Source organism: Oryzias latipes, chromosome 5 (genome assembly GCF_053564925.1).
Source record: "Oryzias latipes strain Hd-rR chromosome 5, Olatipes_Hd-rR_3.1".
NCBI classification, from domain to species: Eukaryota; Metazoa; Chordata; class Actinopteri; order Beloniformes; family Adrianichthyidae; genus Oryzias; species Oryzias latipes.
Window position 1 is genome coordinate 29,232,326 of NC_136241.1, and position 21,849 is coordinate 29,254,174.

General features: G+C 39.6%; 2 protein-coding genes across 2 annotated transcripts; one reads left to right on the plus strand and one right to left on the minus strand.

The window, feature by feature from the left end:
- Positions 1-3: 3 nt before the first annotated feature.
- On the plus strand, positions 4-16,354 carry grm6b (glutamate receptor, metabotropic 6b). The gene is made up of 11 exons (XM_011475423.4): positions 4-367; positions 3,264-3,856; positions 5,559-5,775; positions 7,570-7,705; positions 7,816-7,970; positions 8,157-8,297; positions 8,379-8,579; positions 9,240-9,379; positions 10,635-11,258; positions 11,331-11,642; positions 14,526-16,354. Exons 2-11 carry the CDS (start codon positions 3,293-3,295, stop codon positions 14,763-14,765), a joined length of 2,730 nt encoding a protein of 909 aa, XP_011473725.1. The 5' UTR covers positions 4-367; positions 3,264-3,292; the 3' UTR covers positions 14,766-16,354.
- traip (TRAF-interacting protein) lies at positions 15,469-21,776 on the minus strand. Its single transcript, XM_004069098.5, has 15 exons — positions 21,239-21,776; positions 21,089-21,146; positions 20,923-21,006; positions 20,764-20,803; positions 20,556-20,683; positions 20,376-20,470; positions 19,498-19,611; positions 18,768-18,855; positions 18,597-18,686; positions 18,427-18,515; positions 18,198-18,353; positions 18,074-18,119; positions 17,884-17,988; positions 17,758-17,808; positions 15,469-16,017 (listed from the first exon to the last, which is right to left on the minus strand). Exons 1-15 carry the CDS (start codon positions 21,334-21,336, stop codon positions 15,910-15,912), a joined length of 1,350 nt encoding a protein of 449 aa, XP_004069146.1. The 5' UTR covers positions 21,337-21,776; the 3' UTR covers positions 15,469-15,909.
- Positions 21,777-21,849: the final 73 nt, after the last annotated feature.

Genomic DNA, 21,849 nt, shown 5'->3' on the forward strand with positions numbered 1-21,849 from the left:
CCACAGAGAGGGAGAGCTTTTAAGGGATTTGACAGTGATTTGTGGAATCTCACTGCTGTAATGTTTCTCTTCTCCCTGGATCTGCCACAAAACCCAGAGAGCCCAAAGCCCTTTCTTTGCATTTTGTCTTTAGACATCAGACTTTTCTTTATCTTTTGCACAAAACCATTGTTTGTACAGAGTTCAGCTTATTTCCGATACTGGACAGGAGACTCTCTGGGATGACTGAAGATTTACTTTCACTTGAAAAAAAAAAGAGCTTGACCTCAGATAAATGCAGACCTTCAGGACAATGATTGGGGACGCACTTACAGGAGCTCCTGAGACGAGGGGGTGAAAACCAGAGCCATCCATGAAGAATGGGCAGGTAAGACTTCAAACAGGTTGGCTTTAAAGGGATCACGTCTGCAACAGTTGTGCAGCTTTTGTTCTCTCTCATTTTCTGTCCTTAACAAAATAACAGCCTTTCAAAGATGAGGCATGAATTTTAACAAAGTGAAAATTGAACAGGAAATATTTTTGCCGTTTATTACATATTTTCCAACAGCTGGATGGAAACCTGGACTTATAAGTGGTTCTGTCTGCAGATAATATTAACCCGCTCCAGCTTTTGGAGCATGAAGTACTGCGACAGTTTACGTGATGTTTTTTGTTTTGCAAAATTAATAGTGTTTTCCATCCCCTGCTCTCAGCTCGGCATGGTAAAAGCTTCCAGCGTTCACCCTGTCTCATCCCTGCAAGATGTCTGAAAACTCCTTTTTTTGGGGGGGGGATTTGTCAGATATTTTTCCGGCAGCCTTGGCTTTATAAGTTAGCCAAAAACACATAAAAGCTGCAATTTTTTAAACTTTTTCAAATTTTATTGAAAACAATTGAAAAAAATTGTCTCAAAATGCTTCGCCAAAAAAGTAAAATCTTTTACATTTTTATAGCCAAATTTCTTGCAAAAATGTACAATTGTTATAATCTGAGTAAGCCCAAATAATTCCAATATTGTAATAATTGTATCTTAATGATATTTGTGAATAAACAAGTGATGAACAGATTTAATTTAGGAGTTTGGAGTGTAATTGCTGAGTAAAAAGATGATGACTGCAGAGAGGCAAACTTCTTCCAAAAAAATGCAAAGCAAGGCACCTCAAATGTGAGTATGGCTACCTGCCTGCAGTTATTGGTTGGAATCTGAGAGGAAAGACGACACACTGGAACATCTGCTACCAGAAAAAAAAAACAAAAAAAAAAAAAACGTGCAAGTTACTGCCTTAAAAAAATACATTTACAGTCATGGATGACAAAGAAATCTACATGTCTAAAGTAAGAACATGAAGACAAAGCTGTTTGAGATGTAAACCTATAGCAGCTCAATTAATGACAGAAAATGTTTTTAAAAAGTCCTTCTGGACTGTGATTAAGTTGAATATCCAATAGGCTTTCTCAATTAGGAATTAAACTGGGTGGAATTTATTTTTTGTAATTTGTATAATTAGAAAAACACAATGAATACATAAAAAACTGTTCTCTTAAAAGTTTATTTTAGAAATGAGAAAGCTTCTTGAATAGAGTGTTCAACTAATAACTGAGTCGAGGTGTACTTTAAAAAAGAAAATGTTTGTGCTTTGGAACCATTCTGATTGAATGAACGAGAGTCTTTACAGAAAACCGCCACTGATGGTTTGGCAGAGTCACAAGACTGACCTCCACAGTTTGTTTTTTCAAAAAGGAAGATTTTAAGTCCAGCATAAAAATGTGTTTAAATAGCTGAAGGCACTGGCTTCCCTTTTTAGTCATTGCTTTTTTCTCTCAAAGTTCTTAGTGCTGTAGGGTCACGGGGATGCAGGCCGGGGCCAACCACCTACTGTGGGGTGACAGTTCCTCAATCCACTGCAGGGCACTTTCCTCTTTAGTTTTAGACATTTTATGAATATATTTATAAAATTCCTCTCACTGGAAAATATGGAACTAGGAGTTCATTTATATAAGATGGAGCTCTTTCATGTCATGTTAATAAAAAAAGTTTGAAATGTATTACGCTTTAAACACAGAACCAATGAAGAGAAGATAAAATGTGTAAAATAGGATTGTTTTTTAACCAGTTTTCTTTAGAACTTTGTCAGCAGTATTGTAGTTGAACCTGATAGAATGTAAGTAATCTAATCTTGAGGTAACAGATGCACAAGCTATTATCTGCATTACCTGCAGAGAGAAGCATCCATCCATCCATCCATCCATCCATCCATCCATCCATCCATCCATCCATCCATCCATCCATCCATCCATTTTCTTGGTCCTGGCTACTGTTTGGCAAAGGCGGCGTACACCCTGGTCTGGCGCAGGGCGCACAATCACTCATGCATGCACACCTAGGTACACTTTAGAGTAATCTATGAAGCATGTCTGTGGACTTTGGGAGGAGGCTGGAGTGCCTGGAGTTCCAGTTCTCCGGCTCTGGAATAGCCTTATTCAGATTTGGTGAGAAATTGCTCAGATTTAAAAGTATAAAGGTCATCTAAACCTTTATATTTTTAAGACGTGCTTGGTGACATTCACCAAGTAATAGATGGTTGTAGCTCAGTATGAACAGAAGCAAAAAAACACAACAGCAAACATAACGACCTTTTTGAACACAACAAAATCCAACCTTACATCTCAAATAAAATGATGGTCATAACATTAATTTTTAAGGTGGGCGGAGTCAACTCTAATCCATATTGCTGCCACTTAAGTCTTTTTTTTGGCCACAGATTTCTTTTATCACAGAATGCTCACAAACTGCTGCTACCTAAGTCATGTTAAAATAACTTTTAGATTAAAAAACAAAACATGAAAGAGTCTAAATTCTGGTGTTTTCTGCTATCTTACTGCAGTAAAAAGGAGGGAGAATGCACCACAGCTCAGCTGGGATAAATTGTTCACACATACAAAATACTTTAAAAACCTATACATTTGAGCTATTTTTAACATAACTCCACGTTTATTCAGAATTATAAGAACACAAGCTATAGTGCAGAATTGACACACATCTAAACTCCTACTGTTTTTTGTATAACCATGAATGTGTTCTGCTGCCTCTAAATATTTAAAGAGACGACGTTTCAGGGATTTTGAGGACAAAAAAACAGTAACAAAGGAAAGGCAAAGCATTCCTCCGGCTTTTAAATGGGAACATTTGGAGTTTAACATCTGCAAATATTGTATAACTTAAGCACAGACACAGAAAACAACAAAAAGGAAGTTGTGTTAGCAGCCTGTCTCTGCTTTTTCAGGTGTCAAAGGTAGAGGCAGTGGCCTGGAGATGGCAGAATCTCTGCTGGACATCATCATGTCACCAGAGGCGCTTTCTTGCCCTTTATCCCTCAGGCTCGGTGTGCCATTGATATACCGGTCATGGCTTCAGCTCGTCTGGGTTCTTTTAGTTGGCATCAGTTCTGTCTCCGAAGCCCAACAGGGCATCCAGCCTCAGTCCATCAAAATTGAAGGAGACATCACCCTGGGCGGGCTCTTCCCCGTTCACTCTCGAGGGCCTGCTGGGGTTCCTTGTGGCGAGATCAAGAGAGAAAAGGGGATCCACAGACTGGAGGCCATGCTGTACGCCCTGGACCAGATCAACAGTGACCCCGACCTGCTGCCCAACATCACTCTTGGTGCCAGGATCCTAGACACCTGCTCCAGGGACACCTACGCCCTGGAGCAGTCACTCACCTTTGTCCAAGCCCTCATTCAGAAGGACAACTCAGACGTGCGCTGCTCAAACGGAGAGCCCCCCATCATCCCCAAGCCTGAGAGGGTAGTCGGAGTGATCGGGGCGTCAGGGAGCTCCGTATCCATTATGGTCGCCAATGTTCTCCGGCTCTTTGCGGTAAGACTTTTATCAGTGACCAGGCAAAAATATGTATGAACCCCCTGAAGAAAGCTGACAGAGAAACAAAAGAGAGGATCTGAGGATAAAGATATTGGCTATTCTGATGGCTTAGTGTTATGGAACATATGCCCTGAGATCAAGCTAAAGAATTTAAAATTAGAAAACAATGGTTTAAACATTTGAGATGATTGTTTTTAGTTAAGACTTTGCCTTGCTCGCCTGCCTTAATTATTAATATATCATACCTTTAAATGTTTGTCATAAAAACCCATTGAGGGACTTTATTCATCATCCTGCTGCTCATCTGCTGCTGAGGAACAATGACACGTGTGGATCTATTCTCATCAATGGCCTCCGCAGGCTAAGCCGCATCATGTGTTTGGTTTATTTTGTTCAATTCACTGCTCTCTGAGAAGGATTGGAAATTACACTCGTGTACACCACAGCAATGATTGCTAATTCCTTCCAACTTGTCCGACCAAATCTGGAAACTTGATAGTTCAAAATGAAACTTTTTCAAATGTGACTTGTTGCAATGCTCCTTTGGTGAGTTAAGAATCAAGAAGAGGCAGCTTGCAAACAAGGCAGATGTTAACTACAGAATTATGCATCACAGCCTCCACTAAGCTCCTCTCAGCAGTTTGGAGACCGGGGCTGAAAATAGAGCATCAGGACGGCAGGATGATGTCGCTTCTGGGATAAGAGAAACTTATGACCTGGGGAGGGTAGATTTAGCTAAATGACGTTCTTGCTCCCATCGTCCATATGTGCATTTCCCTTAACTGCAGATTGCCTCATGTGCGCTATACATTGAGAATTTTGCTCTCAGTTTGGTGACAGGTTTCAGCATTTCGGACATCGAACATTTGTCATCTTATTAGTGTATTTGCCGTCAAAACCTCCATCTAAATGGGAGTTTGGTGCAAATCGCAAATGAAACTACAACAGCTCAGTTCAGGCGAACTGTCAAGAACAGCACTGTTTTTGATACAGCTCCTTGATTTTTGCAGATTGCGGGATTAATTTAGAAGATTATGCATTGTTCTTTACAAGTTTGTGTGCAAACGTTTGCATCTCCAACAGTGGACTCCTTCCAGTTGCTAGCACCTGCCGTAAGAAATAAAGTTGATGACAGGGACGCAATTTTCAGCTACATGTGGCCACCAGAATGAAAAATATTGTATGGCTTACAGCTGAGAACTGCTAACCTTTTTCTAGTCTCTCGATCTCTGTCTCCTCTGTGCTTAACATAATTTGCTTAAAACCCCTATAATCCTTCCAGATAATCTGTGAAATGGTTCTCGCTCCTCTCTCCTTCTCCCTTTTCCACCCCTTGTGTTTACCTTAACCTCATCATCCCCTGGAGAGGGCTGATGTTAAGCCACACTGGGGCACTGGTATTGGCAGGTTCAGAATAGAGACATAACTGTGTCATTAAAAAAGTAGCACATTAGTAAATTAATATCCTCGTCCTTTTTTACTCCAAACAAAAGCTTTTACAGAGGAAGTTTGTTCTGTCTGTGTTTCTCTGTTCAGGAGGTGAAGGCGCTCTGTGAGTAAGTGGTGCATCATCTTTAGACATGCCTCACTGCCTCTGCTTGTCAGTCCTTTCACCTTCTGATTTACGTATTGGCCTAATAATCAGTGGCATTCTTGTTTTCGACCCCCTCCGTCACCGCTGACCCTTTCGCTTCCTCAGATCCCACAGATCAGCTACGCCTCGACTGCCCCGGAGCTCAGCGACAACAGCCGCTATGAGTTCTTCTCCAGAGTGGTTCCTCCCGACTCCTACCAGGCCCAGGCCATGGTGGACATCGTCAAAGCCATGGGCTGGAACTATGTCTCCACTCTGGCCTCAGAGGGAAACTACGGCGAGAGCGGCGTGGACGCCTTTCTGCAGATATCCAGAGAAGCAGGTTGGACTAATGTAAATTCACTGCAGCAACAATGAGGGATTACTCATCAAGCTGTACCGTTCCTGCTCATTAAAAGGCTGAAATGGGAATGAGCAATCCTTTAATACTCAAAGATCAAAGGGAAAATCATCATATAGGTTTAAAAGCTTCAGTGATGTGACTACAGTTCTGATTAAATGTCACTGAAACTAATACATCTGTGACTGCCAACACAGGTACATTTTGCAGACATGTGTGGTCTCCAGTCATGAAGCCTAATGAGGTGAACGGTCCCAAAACCACAGTTGGATTAAAGGAAAAGGCCCAGATTTAGTTTAACCTTTTAAGACCCGAGCTAATATTTGAGCATTCCAGCCGTACAGTTTTGGGCCAGATATCAGCTCAGACGAGGAAAACGAAGATGTACATGATGAATCTAATCTATCTAATCTGCAAGTGGATGCACCAGAATGGAGCAGAGCAAGAAGCTTTGGCTTGCCAACTGTAGCACTTCACTGCTACAGGCTTTTTCAAATGTAATTTTTTTATCTGCTCCTAATTTTCAATGATTTTAAGAAAAAATAAAAATGCAGAAATGCAATTTTACTAATTAATTATTAATTTTCATTAAATATGTCCTCTATCTTGAGAAAAATGCTATAAGAACATGATAAAACATCAACAACACAACTTTCATTGGAGTGGGTCTTTAAGATGTTGATTTGACTTTTTAGCATACTTGACAAAATTGAATGAATTTTTTTCACAAGACAAAGAGAAAAGTATTTTCCGAATTAAGTTATTACCTTTAACAGTCAAAACCTTATGCCTTAAGCCTTATGCAAAAAAACAATTACCTTCTTTCAGTTCTTGCTGTGCTGTTGTCAACCAAGTTTAATGCAAAACAATTTTAAATTTTACTTGCCACAACCACCCACATCTGATATCCATATACAATAAAACACAAAAGAAACAGCTTGACAAAGTAAACACCCAGAAAAATCTGAAACAAACAAAACACCCTGCTGCAAATTTAGGAAATTCAAAAACAGATGTCTCCTTTCTGGAGCTTTGAAACATTTTATGAATGGATCAAACAAACCAAAAACAAAGAAGTCTCCTAACATCACACTGACCAAGTATTTCACAGAAAGCCTTTTCATTCATCAATCGAGTTTTAGGATTTTTATCTAAAGTTTTTATGATGATTTTCACAGGTTTTTCATCCAAAACTCTTCTTTCCTGTCGAACCAAGCTGCTAAAATGTGTATGTTTTTGGATCTGAATGGGCTTGGTTTGAAACATTTTGGAAGAATGGAAAAATCTGGAGGAGTGAAAAGGTTACTCAACCAAATTGCCATTCTATCGGCAGAACGTGCAGAACCTCAGCAGTTGTTCCAAAGTTTTTAACAAAGTTACAGTTGTGCTCATGAGTTCAACTGCAAAACTGCCACCGCAGGTGTAGTGATTTCTGACAAAAACAAAACAAAACAAATCATGCAAGCCTGTGTTCAGTGCTGCGGCACAAACATTTGCATGCCAGTTTAAGACCTACAACAGTGCATCTGCTGAACAATGACATGTTAGCACGAGTCTCAGATCCCTTCATGGAACTCCACACTCTTAGTTTTAAATTTTTAATCATCACATTACACAGTCCAGGACCTTCCAATGTGCAGCAAAGCTTTTAGTCACGACACGCCACAGAATGTGTCTTTCGATTGCTGAGCAGAGATAATTAACTCTCTGTTTTAGATTACAATGACCTAACACCACCATGGATGATGCAAACTTATTTGCCATGTTTTGCCAAAGGGGGACTATGCATTGCCCAGTCTATTAGGATCCCCAGAGAACCCAGGCCAGGAGAGTTTGAGAAGGTCATCAAGAGACTCATGGAAACTTCCAACGCTCGTGGGGTCATCATCTTCGCCAACGAGGATGACATCAAGTGAGTGGACTTTCCTGTGACTGAAATTTGAAAATAGAAATCTGGAAATCCGTTTTGTTTGATCTCAGTTGATACTCAGTCAGCGTGGTGACCAGCTCATGTCATTACAGACGGGTGTTGCAAGCTGCAAAAAAGGCCAACCTGACTGGACACTTCCTGTTTGTGGGATCTGACAGCTGGGGGGCCAAAAGCTCCCCCATTGAAAACCAGGAAGAGGTTGCTGAGGGAGCTGTCACTATTCTGCCTAAAAGAGCCTCTATTGATGGTAGGAGTGTGAACTGAATTTAAGATTTGGCTACAATTCCTCAGAGATGCATGTTGGATGTAAGACAGGTAGATCTTGTGATGCTTTTGCCTTTGAAAGAATCTTTTTCTAAATTTTAGCTTTTGATGTTTTTATTTCTCCCACACACAAAAAAAAAAAACATAAAACAAATCACAAACGCTTCAGGATTCGACCAGTACTTCACTTCCAGATCACTGGAAAACAACAGGAGAAACATCTGGTTTGCTGAATTCTGGGAGGATGACTTCAAGTGCAAACTAACTCGCCCTGGCATAAAGTATGACCCTGGCAGGAGAAAGTGTACAGGTGAGAAAGCTGCATTCCTTAAAATGACCTGACTGTGGTCCCACCTTTTAATCGTGTCCGTGTGTGATGTTTTTGTGGCAGGCGAGGAAAGAATCAGTCGGGATTCTCAGTACGAACAGGAAGGAAAAGTGCAGTTTGTGATCGACGCGGTGTATGCCATGGCCCACGCCTTGCACAACATGCACCTGGATCTCTGTCCCAGCTCTACAGGCGTCTGCGAGAAGATGGACCCCGTAGAGGGACGCATGCTCCTCCAGTACATTCACTCTGTAAACTTTAACGGTGAGGTTCAACTGCCCTTTAGTCTTTATTCATCTTTAAGATGCATCATTTCTTCTTACAAAGGCAGCTTTGAAGAAAGAGGGAAAAAAAAGAGGCTGAGATTTTTGTCACTGCATATGTTTTGGTTGAAAAAAAGGAAGTGCAGGCAGTTTAAAGATGTAAGCTTTGAGATGTTTTTGCTAATGTACCAAGCGGTGGAAAACAGCACATTTTTTTGAAAGCACGACCCCTCCCTCAGGCTGCCCCCTTGCCTTTCTCCAAATACAACACTCCAGCTTTTCATCCCCATCTTGCAGAAAAAAGTCACCGTTCGGAAAAAGAAAAAGAAAGTGTTCCATGAAAGCATCCCCTTTACCGCTCTCCTCTTGCTGGACCTTGTATGGAAGACAGTTTTTTGATAGAGTGCCTGCAGGGTCCTGAGAGGAACATTCAATCATGTTAGTGCTATAGAGCAGAGTGCACTGAAAGACCTGAGCCTTCACTAAAGAGCATCCTGCACTCAGCTTTCACATGACTGCACAAGACTGAAGTAAGCAATACAGGCTGCATTCAACAGTGTGTGGGTGCTCTCTGAGAGCTCAGACGGCTTGAATTCCTCGTTTCTTCTGTCTCAATTTTCGTTTGTTAGCTGCTGGTTAAGAATTTCTCTCCACTAAACAGGCAGCGCAGGAACTGGAGTGATGTTCAACGAAAATGGAGACGCTCCTGGTCGCTATGACATCTTCCAGTACCAAATGTCCAACATCAGCAACCCTGGCTACAAAGTCATCGGCCAATGGACAAACCATCTTCGACTCAATGTAAATATTCACATCATGAGAAATCTTTTCTTCCCTGCTTAGTTAAAAAAAAACTGATTATAGGGGCAAAAATCTCTCAAAAGGAAATATTTCTTGGTTTCTTTTCTGCAGTTGAGGTTTTCAAAAACACAAGTCAAATGAGAAATCGGAAAAGAACACCAATTCTATCCATGCAGCAAATCATTTTTACTTAACAAGATTTTTTGTAATAAGATTTCAAAATCTGGATGCAAGGATTTCCACACAATCATTCAGAAAGGGAAAAATAAGCTAAAAAAGTTTTGTATAGAATTACTTAAAATTAAATGCAATACAGTCAAATAATAAGTATCTTTTTGCTAGTTCTAAGGAAATAGTTTGTATTTTTTATGTACATAGTTGTAATACATTTTGGTTTACAGTGACAAAACTTAGTGTAACTAATGGAAATGACTAATTTTAGAACAAAATATGAAGAAAATAAGACTATCATGTTATTATATGGGTCATCTTATTAAATCCTCATGACATCTAAAACCATTAAAACTATTATTCTTAGAACATAAACCGAAATGTGTCTTTCTACAACAATGACAAGGAATGACAGCCAAACTTGTCAACATTTTTGAACTTTAAAATGACATATTCAAAATTTAACCAACACTTTCAGTTCCTTTTTTAGTTTTTTAGTCCTAAATAAAGTTTTTTATTATTATTTATTATTATTGTTATTAACATTAATATATCTCCTCAGAGTATTAGAAAGGAGAAATATTACATAAAGTCCTATTTGATAATATTATTGTTCTGATTTTGTAATTCAACCCCTTTTAAACATCCTTTTTTATGATGTGTATCAAAGTGCAGTGCTGCTTTTTACATACATTCTCTTTCAGTAAATAATTATTCAGGTTGATAGGGAAGATGTGGTACACTTTGGTTGCCAGGTTGGGAGCTAAAAGATGTAAACCACAAACCTGTTGTTTGAATAGTTTTGAATAGTTTTTTGTTGGTCTTTCTAACTCATAAATACAAAAATGAGAACAGCGTCAGACAGATTCAAAACACTTAGGATGACTTTGCCATTTTGGGAGAACATCTGTTGTCCAGGTTTTTTACACCATTAAAAATCACTTGCGTAAGTACTTGTGATTCACACAAGAACACTGCTTCACACAGACCCTGCTTGTGGTTTGTCCTTGCAGCCCATCCATGTAGGAGCTTTAGGTCATTACAACACAGTCAGATGATGTTTGCATATTTGGACCATTTCCAGGTGGAAGAAATGCAGTGGTCAGGAGGGGAACGGAAGATCCCAGAGTCAGTGTGCAGCTTCCCGTGTGAGCCCGGGGAGAGGAAGAAGATGGTGAAGGGGGTTCCCTGCTGCTGGCACTGTGAGCTCTGTGATGGCTACCAGTACCAACTGGATGAATTCACCTGTGACATGTGCCCGTTTGACATGAGACCCCTAAAGAACCGCACAGGATGCAGGCCAACACCCATCATCAAACTGGAGTGGAGTTCTCCTTGGGCCATCATCCCCGTCTTCCTAGCCATCCTGGGCATCTTTGCCACAACAGGAGTCATCGGCACCTTTATCCGCTTCAACGACACCCCCATCGTTCGGGCCTCCGGAAGAGAGCTCAGCTATGTGTTGTTGACAGGCATCTTCCTCATCTACCTCATCACCTTCCTCATGATTGCAGAGCCCAGCGTAGCGGTGTGCGCCTTCCGCAGGCTGCTGTTAGGACTTGGCATGTGCATCAGCTACTCTGCCATGCTCACCAAGACAAACCGGATCTACCGGATCTTTGAACAGGGCAAGAAGTCAGTCACACCCCCCAAGTTCATCAGCCCCACCTCTCAGCTGATCATCACCTTCATACTCATCTCAGTTCAGGTATTTTTAGGGATTCCTGCATCACCTTCTTCAAACACTTCCAAATGTAGCCTAAAGCTGCTTCCTCTGCAGGTACTGGGAGTGTTCGTCTGGTTCGGTGTGGTGCCTCCTCACACTAACATCGACTATGAGGAGCTGAAACCTCCAAACCCAGAGTTTGCCCGCGGAATCCTCAAGTGCGACATGTCCGACCTGTCCCTCATATATTGTCTGAGCTACAGTATCCTGCTGATGGTCACATGCACTGTGTACGCTATAAAGAGCAGAGGAGTTCCCGAGACCTTCAATGAAGCTAAGCCCATCGGCTTCACCATGTACACCACCTGCATCATCTGGCTCGCCTTTGTGCCCATCTTCTTTGGCACTTCACAATCCACAGAGAAGGTAAGAAATCAATCCAGTATTTCTGCTGGCTGCTCTGCTATCTACTTCACTTTAAGGAGATAAGGGCGGAAATCCTAGAAACCTTTAAAGTCGGACTCTGATCCTCTTTGTAGCTATAGTAAAAGTATTCCCAGCTGTATTTTTATTACGATGATGCCTGTTTTAGCCAAAAGCCTGTATCCTTTTTTTTCTAGGACATAGTTCCCACAGAGTGGTAGCAGGATATTAGAAATTCACCTCTGAGTTGTGGGCAGAACTGTAGGTACAGAGTAAGAACACCCCCCCATTTCCCATCATCCATCGGTTTACATGCTCTCCCGCTCCTTTTAGCCCCTTACAACCTCAACATGACAATACCCGTGCAACAAAAATAGTGAGCAATACTGGAGCTTTCCAGCTGTATAGTTCTGAGCCACATGTCAGCGTGGATGAGGAAAGTGAAGCTGTATCTTTTTGTCTGCAATGGATGCATCAGAATGGAGCAGGGATCTTGTGGCCAGCAGACAGACTGCAGCACCGACGTCAAAAATACGCTCTATTTCAAATAGCATTTTATTATCTGCTACTGATTCACAGCTATTTGAATGAAGAAATACTAAGAAAATTAATTTTAAGGTTATTTTTCTTTGTATATGTCCCCATCATCAGAAAAATGCCACAAGAACATGTTAAAAACACCAAAAACACAAGTGTTATTGCAGTGGATCTTTTAAAAAAGGCCAATCCCTCAAGATTTGAGCCACGCATGCACAGTACTGTGGTTGAAGACCCATTTAGATAAAAATTGTGTTTTTAACATGTTTTTGTGGCATTTTTCTGTTGATGGAGGACATATTTAAGATGTATTTTACTACTTCATTCTAATTATTGTGAATCGGGAGCAGACGAAAAAAATGCTATTTGAAATAGAGCATATTTGTGACGTAGGTGCTACAGTCTGCAGGCCACAACCTCCCCACTCCAGGTGGGGGAAAGGGAGGGCGGGGTTGCTCTGCACCCACAGTCCCCGTCCACAACTCACAGGTAAATTTCTAACACACTTCTGAAGCTCTGCAGAAACTATGTCCTAGAAAACAGAACAGGGTTTTTTGTTTTGGCTAAAAACAGCATAATCATAGTTAAAAGACCATTGGGAACGCTTTACAACACATCAAAAGATAATCTTTGGGAACACAAATGACAGGACCACGATTGAGTCCACAGACATACCAATATGGGACTCTCTCTGCACGAGAAAAATAGGACTTGCTCAGATTATATTGATTATATTACTGTGGCAGAAATGTGAACAAGTGTTCTGAAAAAGTCTAGTTTACGAAGAGACAAAACTACATACAATATGTGCAGCTGATTTTTGACATGGAGGCAATAAAATACTTCATGATGGCAAAAGCCAACAATTACTAATACTTTTATTGCAAAGAAATGCTTTGCTGCTTTTATAACACAGGAGATTTATGTCAAACTGTTTCTCCACTTCTGTTAAATATTTTACCTTTTTAGATTTTAAACGTAAAAACGTTTTCATGTTTAAAAAAATCCCATTAATTTAATTTTTTTTTTCATTACAGTACAATATAACATTTAATTTTTTTTAGCATCAGGTTGACTTTTGTATTTAGGCTTCATCCCATCATTAAAGTAGGATGGAAAAAACTGGTTGGCATATAGGTGATTCTTTGATAAAGCCTTTTTTGTCCCACTTTCTATGTCTGAACAACAAACACCAACAAATACCAACAAAAATACCAACAACAAAAAGTTTAACTATCTGCAAACTAATACAAATATTATGAACCTGCCTTTTATTAAGAAAGCCTGTTTGTCGTTTTAACACCAGTTTTTAAGCTTTAAAAAAAAAAAAATTGAAGAAAGTGTCTGTTTTCATAGATGAATTTTATTTAGTAATAACAGTGTTTTTATGAGTTTGGTTAAATTGCAATGTTGAATTAAATGACAAACTCTACTGTGTTCTTTCCTCTTTACCATCTAGATCTTTTTTTATTCCAGAGTCCATTAAATAGTAAAATAAATCAAATTATGAAAGCCACACTAAGCTAGGCAAACACAGAGTGAGGAAAGAAATCCCACAGATGTGAAAAGTGGGTTTGCTGCCTGTCAAATCACATTTTGCTCCTGCGCTACTCTGAGCACATCCTGCCTCACTGTACTCAGAGTTTCTCTTGGCTTGTGGGCTGTTTCTTCTGTCACAAAGTAGGGGGCTGCAAGGGCAATATATGAAAAATACAGATAAGCTTTGACTAATACAGAGCTGCTTTATGATTCAGTCGGGCTGAAACAATTAAAGCCTGGGGTGCTTTTAAAGTCTTTTTTAACCTTCTGGAATGGAAATGGAGGAGGAGAGAAAGAAGGTCAGATGAGCTCACGGGCAAAAGGAAGCCCTCAAAGACCAATTATGGTTATCCCATTTCATTAATGATCACTTAGAGAAATAGCTCAATAGAAGCAGTGAATTTTGTGTGGCTTGTGAAAGTGCTGTTACGTCCCAGTGTTGTGCAGGAGGAGCTCTACCTGTGAGGTGCATCATTGGGTCACATGGCTGCACGCACTTCCAAATCGCCTGCTTTTGCAGACGTGAGGCTCATGACCCATCCTTCGTGATGCCAACATATTCCAGCCGCGTGTTCTGCTGCGTTCTGCAGCCGAGTGATGTTAGTAACTTATTTATAACATCAATGTCTTATTTATAGCACGTGCAGCCTCGTGTAGTTTCTGATAATTGTTGCACTAAGAGAAACGCCAGTGAAGAGGGGTGGTCGAGTTCCATAAATAGAGTCTCCTCTGACTGTCAGAGGATGAATCATTAATCAGGTCTGTGTGTTTGGACCGAGGGCTTCATAACCCGACTCTGTTCTGGTGCAGATGTTCATCCAGACCACCACCCTGACGGTGTCCATGAGCTTGAGCGCCACTGTGTCCCTGGGCATGCTTTACATCCCCAAGGTGTACGTGATCATCTTCCACCCAGAGCAGAACGTCCAGAAGAGGAAGCGCAGCTTCAAGGCGGTGGTTACGGCGGCCACCGTGTCCACGCGCCTCTCCCAGAAGTCCAACGACAAACAGAACGGAGAGTCCAAGATGGAGCCAGACAGGTCTCAGTGATCAGGAAACATGGCTCCAACTCTTTGTATTTACCTGATCAGTTTATTGACTTTTAAATGATGCACTAAAACATCAGCAATGTTGATGCTGATGGAGGTTTTTTTCCCCCCACTTTAACTCTTCTGGATGCACACATAAAGCTGACCGAAGAACCAAACAGGCTGGAAATGAACAGCCTCGGTGCTGAGGAAAAATTCTGTTCACCAGCATAAAAACCACTGCATGGATTCTATGTTTTATGTAACTATGAATGCGTTAAGTATTGTTTCTACTGGGTGTTGTGACTTCTCGTTGCACAGGAAAGTAGTTGCTCTTCAAACACAAGGTTCAACAGGAGGCACTTGCAATCCCCAGCCACTTGTCACTAATGTGGAAAACAATGTTTGGCATTTCCCCTTATTGTCAGAGGGTCAGTTTGTATGGCTAGTACATGCCAAACGTCGGGCTGCTTTTATCTTCATGCATGGGAGCTTTTTATTTTTGTGCCATTCTTGTTTTGGAAATATTAAAATGAGTCTGATAACCAAAAAGGAAGAAACAAATTCTATCAGCTTATTATCAGCTGTATGTTTTACTTGATTATTTTTACAAAACTCAGGTTTCACCAATTTGTTTGAGTTCACAGTCTATATAAAAAAAAAAATCTTTACTGCCCTCTAGAGGACAGATTAGCTTAGTGAGTTCTGTAAACTGGACACAAACCTTAATAAAAAAAACATTTTATTATTTGACTGGCTTATAACTGACAGAACAGTTAAAAGAAAAAGTACAAAGTCGTGTGGGTTAGTTAACATTAAGCAGGTAATGATTCATTGTTGATGACATAATTTAAAGAAAATATGCTAAAGAATTATGCAAGTAGGTTTTAACTAATAAAACACAAACTTTCACAAAACTATGAAACAAAGATCTAACCCAGACGCTTGTCGAGTCAGTTTCTGCAGCTAAACATACATAAAGACATAAAAAAAAAGGATGCTCGTCTGATTCGGCAATTTCACCTGAAAGGAAGCATTTATCGCATAGAGCGAAGGAGACTTTCTTATAAGTTAAAGGGGAAAGGTGGCACAACGGTTGCAAAACCAACTCTGTGAACCAAAGCGACAGTCATGCATCTTTGAAGGCTTCCAGCAACTGTGAGGATTTACTCCAGGAAGCTGTCCAGAGTCAGGCAGGGGGTCATCTTTGGAGTGGGGCGGCTCACCTTTTTCCTCTTGGCCTTATTTAGTGGTCGAATCTCCGATAGCACAGACTGGAAGGAAGGAACTGGTTAAGGAATTTTTTTGCTGATGCATTTTAAATGATCACATTATCAGACTTCCTGCCACTCATAACACCGTAAACCATTTTATAAAAAAATAAGAAAAGGCTGAACTTCATCAGTAAGTATGAAAATATTTGTATAATCAGTTTTTTTCCCATGCAAACCTTCAATCAATCATTAGTTCCCAGACTAAACACTTAATCCTTCATTTGTGAGTAATAACGATCATGTTTGGTTACATAACTGGCTCAACACTTCCAGTTATCCACATATGTTTAACTTGTAAAGAGAAAACTTCAAAGTGGTTTAATAAAACTAGAACCGTGTTTTGACTTTTTTTCTGCTTTCTTATGTTTATTTAAAAATCAGGATACCCATATTTAACAAAAAACTAATTGAATATAATGTGCAAAAGCGGGGATACATATCCTTTGTTTACAGGAAATGTATGTTATATTACCACAATTTCTCTTTTGGAGGCATTTCAATTTGCACAGAACTTCTGTTACATTTCAGCTTCATATTATGAGGAAAGGTACCGACACACTTCTGTCAAACCTTTGGTTCTTTAGACCTAAATTATCCCCAAGAGGGAAACTCAAAGGTTTTCAGTCAGAGTGGGCGTGGTCTCTGTTCATTTATATTTTGAAGTAGGGGACTTTAAAATAAACGATAAAATATTTCTCTGCACTCTGGTTTATAGTTTGCACTTTTTCTACAATGATGCTCTTTAAACCGGTTATAAATGTAGGACAACAAAAATGATGTATATTTTAATATAAATGTATTATAATCAAATTATAAATTCTTCCAAATGTTTTTTATCGCATTTAGCATGAATCGTTAAAAAATAAATGCCCATTTTATATTTAATTTTTACATTTTCAACATTTTTTTGTGTTATTTTTAAGTTTATAGATTGAAGAATCTCTGCTTGGTCTGCTTGTTAAAACAGATTTTGCTGAAACGTGAAGTTGAAATTATTTTATCCTTTTTTGAGCAGAGATGTTAAAAACAGCTTGTTTTAAGGTTTCTGAGTTTTAGAATGTGTAGAAAACAAACTAACATTTTGACAGCATGAGCACTTTAAAACCACTTGAAACCAAAACTCTGATAATTCAACAAGAAACAAACTGGAAACAGTGAGAAGTGCAGAAGCTCAAGTCGAATTCAGATTCATGCTTAACGAGTTAAGTGGAGGTTTAAGGGGAAAAAGTGTAAAACTTGAGAACTGCTTCACTAAAAAAGCTCAAACAAATCTCTGAACCTCCTACAGAGAATAAAACACTAACATAAAAATGTCCCTTTACTGTTCATAGACGCTGTAAATCAGAAGCCAACTTCAGTGTTGTGAACTTTTCAGTGCATCAATGTTGTTTTCACAAAGATGCAGGAATTGTGTTGTCAAGTTGATTGAGATTAGTGTGCTTTTGCCGTGCTTGAGGCATCAAATTGATGCTGTTTTTGAGTCGTCAGACTGACTGATGAGTTTTTTTATTGCTTCTGCAGATCATGTCAAATACAAATGCTGGACTTTTGTATTTTGCAGCCTCCTGAGCTCTCTCAGTCCAGAAGAACCATTTTTAGAGGTTAAAACTTGAAATATGCAGCAGCTTGAATGCAAACAAGTGGATCAGTTAAAATTCTCACACTTCAGAACCGAAACAAAAACAAGCCTGGATCATTCAAAGCACAAATACGAACACATATTTGAAGAGGAAAGGATACAGGCTGGAAGAATTTAGTTCTGCCACCGAGTCCATCATAACCCGTTCTGACCTGAAACAAACCAAAACATTTTTTCCCACCAACAATAACATAAGAAACCTGAATTTAGCAATATTTTGTACGTACTGCTCCTGGTTTCTGATGAGGGTCCAACATGCTACCAAAGGTCTTCTTTCGGAAAAGCAGGGAGTTCCTTAGGAACGGATCCATGGCTGGATCTTCATCACAAGTCTGAAGAAGACTCATATATATATCAGTGTAAAATTCACAATAAAGTAAAGAATGTTTAAATCTGTAACAGACTAGGATGGATCACCTTGCTCTTTGCTGCAGATTTATTGTAGGGTCTGGCAAAAGAAGTTCTGTGAAAAAAAGCATTTTCAAACCCTTTAGGTTCCTGAATCAGGAAAGGTGAAGCATTTTCCCTCAGAATAACTCACAAAGGTGGGTCAAGACTCATCCTCTTTGCTGTAACCTGCTTTGACCTCTTGACCATGTGCTCTGGGGTGCTGATGTCATAGGTAATGTTGAGATCCACGTCATCTCCATCGGGCGGCTGGTGGAAGCGAGGCTCCTTTAGATTCACTGGAGCTGGACTGAGGCGCAGGAACAATAAATGTTCATGCCAAGCAGCGATGTTTTTTTCAACAAAGCTGAAGAAGGACACACCTCTCAAAGACCAGCCTGCTGAGGGTTTCATTTGTCCTGGTGGGGGTGCTCAGGGTCTTCTGCAGAAAGTCCACTTTTTTCTTCAGACTCTGTGCAGAAGGAAAACTCAAATCAAAGCTGAAAGACTCTGATGTTTAGGAAAGCAGACGTCTTTGCTGATTTTTCCTTACAGAAATCTCTTTGTCGGCATTTGCCAGATCTGCCTGCAAAGATGTTACATCTTCCTTGGTCTGATGTAACTCCAGTGAAGTTTTCTGCAGCTAAAAATGACATAAAAACAAATAGACCAAAAGAAGCGCATATAATGTGACAGATTATATAAGAAATGTAATCTGCTGAACCTTGTTGTTAGAGGAGAGCACTTCTCTCTTCAGTTTCTCACACATGTCATTGGAAGACTTTAGGCTCCCTTTAAGGTTATCATACTCCCTGTAAAGGAAATCCAAAAGAATGTAATTATAAATATTTTACAGATATTAACTAGAGGAGATACTGAAACCCATTTCTCAACATTTCATGTCTCTTGTCAGATGAGTCTTTATGTAAATTCCTCAGGTAATAATATTTTACCACCATTAGAGACCAAAGGGGCTTTAATACCAACTTTAAAAACATATTTATTTTTTTACAATTTAAAAGCACAATGTAGCTATAAGGTTATTGACAAAAGAATTGAAATAAAATAAACAGTTGCAACGTCAAAACCAGTTTGGGCTTCAGCCAAATTAGCTCCCGACAACCAAAACCTTTCTTTATTTTTAAAAACAGGGAATGTGATACCGTTTTTTTTCTCATTAAGTTTTTTTAGCTTCATAAAAATTTTAAAGCTGATAAAAGAAGATGACATTTAGGGTTACTTTGTTGCTCCACAGTGAAAGTATTTTCTCTATGGAGGCCAGTGTAAATGTGTCGCATGCATTTCTGTTCAGCTTCATCTACTGTTAAACTGAGCTGATATCAAAGCAGCAAAACACGCAGCAGTTCTAACAAATGCTAATGTGATGGTTTTTTTAAAAAATGTTAAGGAAATTTAAGCAAGTACCAAGCAAAAGAAATCCCTCCAGCGCTTACTTTTTCAAAGAGATGCAATAAATGGAGAGCTGCTCCACTGCTGACTGGCTGACGCCCATGTCGGTGATCATGGACTCCACCTCTGCCCTCTGGCCCTGCAACAACACATCCAAGCTGGAAACACAGGAAATAAATCACTTTGCTGCACTTTTGCACAAAAATACATAAAAATAAAGTAAAATCTATGCTGAGGATTATGAAAATCACTTATCAGCCTAAATTATCTACCAACTTTTATTAAGATCAATGATCATTTTTGTAAACAGTGTTTATTAGGACTTTTCACACAAACTAAATTAGATGTTTCACAAGGTCAATCCCAGTGCCATCAAACCAAAAGTACCGATGTTCAGTTTTGCACATAAAAGATCTGCCTAGATTAAAAAAAAAAAAACAGGATCAAATCAATTATTAAGTGATAAAATTAATTAAAGCCACAGTAGTTGCAACGTGTTTCTGAAAATCTGACTGATGCTCCACTGAAATCTTTATTTGGCCTAAACTCACTTCTGTTTCCCACAAGAGAGGATACACACATTTTAGAATTAAAAATAAAACGTCATATGTTTTACATGTTTAAAACAAAAGCATCATTTTATTTAAATAGGAACTATCAAATAAAGAAAAATGTAAAAGATATACTGGTAATCAGGATTTAAATTACTACTTCAAAAAGCAAAAAAACACAACAAAGTCATAAATGATTCTTTGGTTTATTGTTTATGTCCATATCTTTGTTGCTGCTCTCCTATATTTAACAGTTTTTTGAGAATGTTTTGTGAGTACCATTGTTAATATTTTTTTTACTTATTTTTGCCATGTTATTAATCGCCTACATTTGTTTTTAAAAGTGGTCGAACTCATTGATCTACAGATACCTCTCAAAGGTTTTTAACTTGGTTCTCAGCCTCCGGGCCTCCTCCTTTGCAGCCTGAACTTCATTTTGCTGCATTTCCATATACGTCATCTGTTTCTGTTAGAGACCAAAACATCCCATCACAGTTACAGATCGAATCAGTGCGTGGCCATGAGATAAAACAGCTGAGATGAATACTTACTTTGAGAGCTGAACACAGCATATCCTTATCCCGGATCTCTTTCCGCATGTTGTCCAGGTCTCGTTTCTGCCTGTCCACGGTGTCTTTTAAGATGTCCATCGCTTTTTGTTTGTCCCGCCAGTCTTGCTCTACAAAAATGATCAAACAGATCACAAACCACCCCGTAGCCGTCCAGGCTTTTCTGGATCAGGGTCACCTGGTTTATTACCTTTGGAGCTTAGAAGGGCTCTCACTCGACCAAGTTCATTCTGCAAGGAGAAAAAAAAAGCATATTCCTTCAGATAGATTCCTTTTCATATGACTTGATGATATAGACGCAGCAGGAATCAGGTTTTTTTTTTTGGGGGGGGGGGCTACAGTTTGATACCTCAAGGCTCTCTGGGTCTAATGTGCTCTCTTCCTCTCCACCAATGTTAAAGAACAGCTTGCAGATGATGTGTCTGGTGCTGACCTAAACATATAAATCAAGACAATTGACATGCATTTTTTTCTGATTGGAAAGCAATCAGTGATGTACGGGGCTTTAAATGTACCTGTTTCCTGCACTGTGGACAGGTTTTCGTGGGCGCCGTCTGAAACCACTTAAGAACACTGCAGAGAGAGAAGGAGAGAAGCAGGGATATAGTTTCAAATCATTAACTTTATAACAGTTGCTGTTTATAAACAACCGGTTATGAAGTTACCATTCATAATGGAAAGTGTGTCCGCAGTGAATGGCGGCGACATCTCTGGAGTGATCGAAGAGATCCGAGCAAATTGTGCAAGATGCTCGTATAGGCATCCTGTCAACTAGGCACACGCTGACTTTAAGCTAACAATAAAGATCTGCATTCGGGTAAACAAATCCTTAAACAGAGCATTACACTCTTATTCACACTTCAACTACGTGTGATCATGAGGTTCCGTCTTTTGAGAACTGCAATTTGTGAAACTGGTCAGCAAAATAATAAGGCTAAAAGCTAAGCTAACAAACTAGCTGTTAGCCTTATCAAAAGGCTTAAAACTCACCGAACGGAGATTTTAAATTACTTTGTAACTCTGTTTGATTTCACCAAAAACTACCAATCCTATCCATCATACTTCATTTGGACTGCATCAACACGTAGGCGAGTTGGGATAACTAATACAAACAAATCTTCATTAATTGTCTTGTCTGTTTCCTCCATTGACTGTTTCCCCGCTGGAGATTCAAGCACAAGCCACGCCTCCACGTGGTGCGTTCAACTGCAATTGTATACTCAGAAATTCCTATTTCGACTTGGCACAATTAAAATAAGCCTGTCATTTGAATACA